We start from the raw sequence: 5,305 nt of genomic DNA, 5'->3' as shown, positions 1-5,305 counted from the left end.
TGCCTCTCCCTCGGCATGCAAAGAGATGATCCGGAGGGCTTTGGTAGCGGCACGGCGCTCAGGGGGCCAAGAAGAGTACTCGGTACATACACAGTGTTCCTCCAGGGGGACATGCTGAGGCAGCGGGGGTCCTGGGAAAGGCACACGAACATTCATGCACTACTTGCCTAAGGTTTCGTGGAAGGCCTCTGCACGCCTCAGTTCGTGGATGGAATACCTGAACCTTGCTTTGGTCCTTGTGGAACAGCATAGTGTTCCCTTTATGTATATAGGGCGCCGGGAGGCCTCCTGCACGGTACAGAAAACAGAGTGTTTCTCTAGGAGAGCTCCCTTTCCCTCACCGAGCCATTCTACTTGTGAAGAGAACACGAGCAACCACACTGTGTCTCAGGACACTTTGCGGCCGCACTTTCAGCTCTCCCGCTGGGAAAGTAATGCTCTTCGCTCTAGGTAACCAATATCAAAATTGAACCCAGCACATGCACCTGTAGTTTCTGACCAACCAAGAGAGACTCAAGCAGCACGCTGGACCTTCCCTGATAGAACTTTGGCGCCAAGGGGGTCCTGCATGGGCTGAATGGCTTCAAGGACATAAGTCCCGGGGATAGGCCAAATGGTCCTTGTAGCTCAGAAAACCCGAGGTAGCGTTCAGGGGCAAATTGTACGTTTGTCGGGCTGCCTCAGTAGTCGGCCTTCTGCTTGGCAGAGAGAGACGGCAGGTAGGTGTTCCCAGTGTGAACAACACTAAACACAGCGTTTCTTCACTGCATCAGTGGTTCAGCAGTGGGGACCTTTTGCCTTACACCTGAGACCTGCTAGGCCTGTGTTCGGGAGGCCTGTTGAAAGCCTGGCAATCTCCATGGGCAAACGAAGAGGGAGCAGAGCGTTGCCTTTCCTTCTTCCTGCAGAGAAATGATCCGAAGGGCCTAGGGACCTGTGTTTGGTTAGGTCGCCCGAGAAGAGACATTGGGTACACAGTGCTTTTCCACGCCCAGGTGGTGAGGACCCAGGAGTCCTAGGAGTCCTGAACGGCACACTAGCGTTAAGCCACTGCCATGACTAAGGCTTCTGGGCAAAGGCTGCAGGCCTGCCAGCACTGCGGCTGCCGTCCAGGACTTTGTTTTGATCTCCGTGATCAGTTGTAGATCGCCCTTTATGTAAAGGGGGCTCTGGCATGCCTCAGGCAAGGAAGTGGAAACGCCTTTTGTCTTTCCTGTAAAGCACCCTTGCCTTTGAGACACATTCCAGCACGCAAGGAAGGACTCGCAGAACGCTCTATGTCAGGCACCTTGGAGGCCACGAGGATTCCTCGTTCAACTAGGGAATTCCTCCGTTTCTCCTAAGGTCCCCGTATCAGAGTTGAACCCAGCCCACGTACGTGTCGTTTCTGAGGAACCAAAAGAGGCACAAGAAGCACTGTGCTACCTTCTCAGAATCACGTTTTATTTAGGCAGGGAGATTTGCACTGTGCGAATGACCTAAGCGATTTAAGGCGCTAGGGAGGTCTAGGTGGCCTTGAACCTGCCAAAAGACTAGCAGGGCTCAGGAGGAAACTGTTGATTTTCCAGGCTGCATCTACAAGTCGTGTTGCTGCTTGGCAGAGAGAGACGGCAGGTGTGTAAAGCGAGAAGGAACAGGAAGCAGAGAGTTGTTTCCCTGCAGCTCAGGGTCAGCCCTGAGAGCCACTGGCATTACACCGGGGACTTTCCAGAACTCTGGTCGGGGCACATTTGAAAGATTTGTCAGTCTCTCGATCCAACGAAGAAAACACTGCCTTGCCTTTCACAGTGCACTCCAAGAGACGATCCGGAGTAGCCAGGTAGCGGCACGGTGCTCAGTCGGCCAAGAAGAGTCACTGAGCACACAGCGTTCTTCCAAGGGACATGGTGAGGCGGCGGGAGTCCTAGGAAGGGCACACTGGCCTTAATGCCCTACTGTCCCTACCGGGGTCACGGAAGTCGTTTGTACACGGCCACCCGTGGATGGAAACCCGCACATTACGGTTGAGCCTGGGGGACAGGTCTGGTTCTCCCGTTATGTGAAGAGGGCTGCTGGAGGCCTCCTGCCACGACTAGGAAACACTGTGTTCATCGAGGAAAGCTGCCTTTCCCTCAGTCGGCATTGCCACTGTGAAGAGATGACGGGCAACAGCATTGGATTTCACTTAAATTGGAGGCCGCAGGTGGCCGGCTTTCCCGTTGGGAAAATAACGCTTTCCTCCTTAGGGTCCCTACGCCAGACTTGGCACAGCCCGTGTACGGGTAGTTTCTGAGCAACGAAAAAGAGACTCACGCAGCACCCTGGACCTTCCCTGATAAAACTTTGGCACGAAGGGAGTTCTGCTTGGGCTGAGTGGCGTGACCGACATAATTCCTTGGGTTAGGCCAAAGTGTCCTTTTCTCTTACAAAAGCTTAGGCAGTGTTGCAGGGGGGCAACAAGTCCGTACGTCAGGCTGCATCTAAAGTCGACTGTCTGCTTGGCGAGCCGAGGGCAGGTTGGCGTTCCCAGGATGAACGGCAAGCAGAGGGTCTTTTCCATTGCAGTTCTGGTGCAGCAGCGGGGGACCACTTGCAGTACACCTAAGACCTGCTAGACCTGTGCTCGGGAGGACTTTTGAAAGACTGGCAATCCAACTGTGCGACCAAGAGAGCGGTGTTTTGCCTTTCACTCGTCATTCCAAGAGATGATCCGAAGGGCCTAGGTCCCTGTATGTTGGTAGGTCGCCTCAGAAGTGGCATCCGGTACACATTGTGTTTCCATGAGACGTGGTGAGGACGCGGGCGTCCCAGGAGTCCTGGAAAGCACACCAGCGTTTAGCCACTGCTTTGAGTGAGGCTTCCTGGGAAATGCTGCATGCCTGCCTGGCGCTGTGGATGCAATTCCCGGACCGTGCCTTCAGCTTGGCGCTCAGCCTAGTTTTCCTTTTATGTACAGGCGACCCTGGGATGCCTCAGGAGTGGAAGTGGAAGCACACTATGTCTCTCAAGAAAAGCCCACTCTCCTTCCAAAGACATGCCAGCAAGCAAGCGTGGGCTGACAGAGCACTGTATTCCAGGCAGCTTTCACGTTGAACCATCCTTCTTTCCAGTTGGGAGGTACTACAGTGCTCTGAAGGTCCCAATCTCAAAGTTGAACACAGCCCACGTACGTCTAGTTTCTCCCGCACCGAAAGGGACCCAAGGAGGACTGTGGCACCTCCTCTGAATAACTTTTGTAGCCGGGGTGTGGCGCACCGTGCGAATGGCATGAAATATTAGAGGGGCTAGGCCGAGTGAGTTAGGTGTCCCTGCAGCTGCCAAAAGCCTAGCAGTGTGCAGGGGGAAACCGTCCACTTTCCAGACTGCATCTAAAGTCGAGTTACTGCTCGCCAGAAAGAGCCGGTAGCTAAGTACACCCAGAAAGAACACTACGCACCGGCTTTCTCCTTGCTCCTCAGCGGCAGCACTGAGAGACACATTAGGCATTACACCTAGGCCCTTCTACGCCTCTGTTCGGGGAGCACTTTTGACTGTCTTGGCTATCTAGCTGTCCAACAAAGAAAAGGGTGTGTTGCCTCTCCCTCGGCATGCAAAGAGATGATCCGGAGGGCTTTGGTAGCGGCACGGCGCTCAGGGGGCCAAGAAGAGTACTCGGTACATACACAGTGTTCCTCCAGGGGGACATGCTGAGGCAGCGGGGGTCCTGGGAAAGGCACACGAACATTCATGCACTACTTGCCTAAGGTTTCGTGGAAGGCCTCTGCACGCCTCAGTTCGTGGATGGAATACCTGAACCTTGCTTTGGTCCTTGTGGAACAGCATAGTGTTCCCTTTATGTATATAGGGCGCCGGGAGGCCTCCTGCACGGTACAGAAAACAGAGTGTTTCTCTAGGAGAGCTCCCTTTCCCTCACCGAGCCATTCTACTTGTGAAGAGAACACGAGCAACCACACTGTGTCTCAGGACACTTTGCGGCCGCACTTTCAGCTCTCCCGCTGGGAAAGTAATGCTCTTCGCTCTAGGTAACCAATATCAAAATTGAACCCAGCACATGCACCTGTAGTTTCTGACCAACCAAGAGAGACTCAAGCAGCACGCTGGACCTTCCCTGATAGAACTTTGGCGCCAAGGGGGTCCTGCATGGGCTGAATGGCTTCAAGGACATAAGTCCCGGGGATAGGCCAAATGGTCCTTGTAGCTCAGAAAACCCGAGGTAGCGTTCAGGGGCAAATTGTACGTTTGTCGGGCTGCCTCAGTAGTCGGCCTTCTGCTTGGCAGAGAGAGACGGCAGGTAGGTGTTCCCAGTGTGAACAACACTAAACACAGCGTTTCTTCACTGCATCAGTGGTTCAGCAGTGGGGACCTTTTGCCTTACACCTGAGACCTGCTAGGCCTGTGTTCGGGAGGCCTGTTGAAAGCCTGGCAATCTCCATGGGCAAACGAAGAGGGAGCAGAGCGTTGCCTTTCCTTCTTCCTGCAGAGAAATGATCCGAAGGGCCTAGGGACCTGTGTTTGGTTAGGTCGCCCGAGAAGAGACATTGGGTACACAGTGCTTTTCCACGCCCAGGTGGTGAGGACCCAGGAGTCCTAGGAGTCCTGAACGGCACACTAGCGTTAAGCCACTGCCATGACTAAGGCTTCTGGGCAAAGGCTGCAGGCCTGCCAGCACTGCGGCTGCCGTCCAGGACTTTGTTTTGATCTCCGTGATCAGTTGTAGATCGCCCTTTATGTAAAGGGGGCTCTGGCATGCCTCAGGCAAGGAAGTGGAAAGGCCTTTTGTCTTTCCTGTAAAGCACCCTTGCCTTTGAGACACATTCCAGCACGCAAGGAAGGACTCGCAGAACGCTCTATGTCAGGCACCTTGGAGGCTACCGAGGATTCCTCGTTCAACTAGGGAATTCCTCCGTTTCTCCTAAGGTCCCCGTATCAGAGTTGAACCCAGCCCACGTACGTGTCGTTTCTGAGGAACCAAAAGAGGCACAAGAAGCACTGTGCTACCTTCTCAGAATCACGTTTTATTTAGGCAGGGAGATTTGCACTGTGCGAATGACCTAAGCGATTTAAGGCGCTAGGGAGGTCTAGGTGGCCTTGAACCTGCCAAAAGACTAGCAGGGCTCAGGAGGAAACTGTTGATTTTCCAGGCTGCATCTACAAGTCGTGTTGCTGCTTGGCAGAGAGAGACGGCAGGTGTGTAAAGCGAGAAGGAACAGGAAGCAGAGAGTTGTTTCCCTGCAGCTCAGGGTCAGCCCTGAGAGCCACTGGCATTACACCGGGGACTTTCCAGAACTCTGGTCGGGGCACATTTGAAAGATTTGTCAGTCTCTCT

General features: G+C 54.0%; 1 protein-coding gene across 1 annotated transcript in view; it reads left to right on the top strand.

The window, feature by feature from the left end:
- The first annotated feature begins 4,164 nt into the window (after positions 1–4,164).
- Positions 4,165–5,305, top strand: part of LOC118894497 (myosin-13-like) — a 21,245-nt gene continuing 20,104 nt past the window's right edge. The window contains exon 1 of the mRNA XM_036850804.1: positions 4,165–4,270. Coding sequence (XP_036706699.1) covers positions 4,165–4,270 — 106 coding nt within the window. The remainder of the gene's footprint in view (positions 4,271–5,305) is intronic.

Source organism: Balaenoptera musculus, chromosome 4 (assembly GCF_009873245.2).
Source record: "Balaenoptera musculus isolate JJ_BM4_2016_0621 chromosome 4, mBalMus1.pri.v3, whole genome shotgun sequence".
In the NCBI taxonomy this organism is placed as follows: domain Eukaryota; kingdom Metazoa; phylum Chordata; class Mammalia; order Artiodactyla; family Balaenopteridae; genus Balaenoptera; species Balaenoptera musculus.
This window is presented reverse-complemented; position numbering and strand designations above follow the sequence as displayed.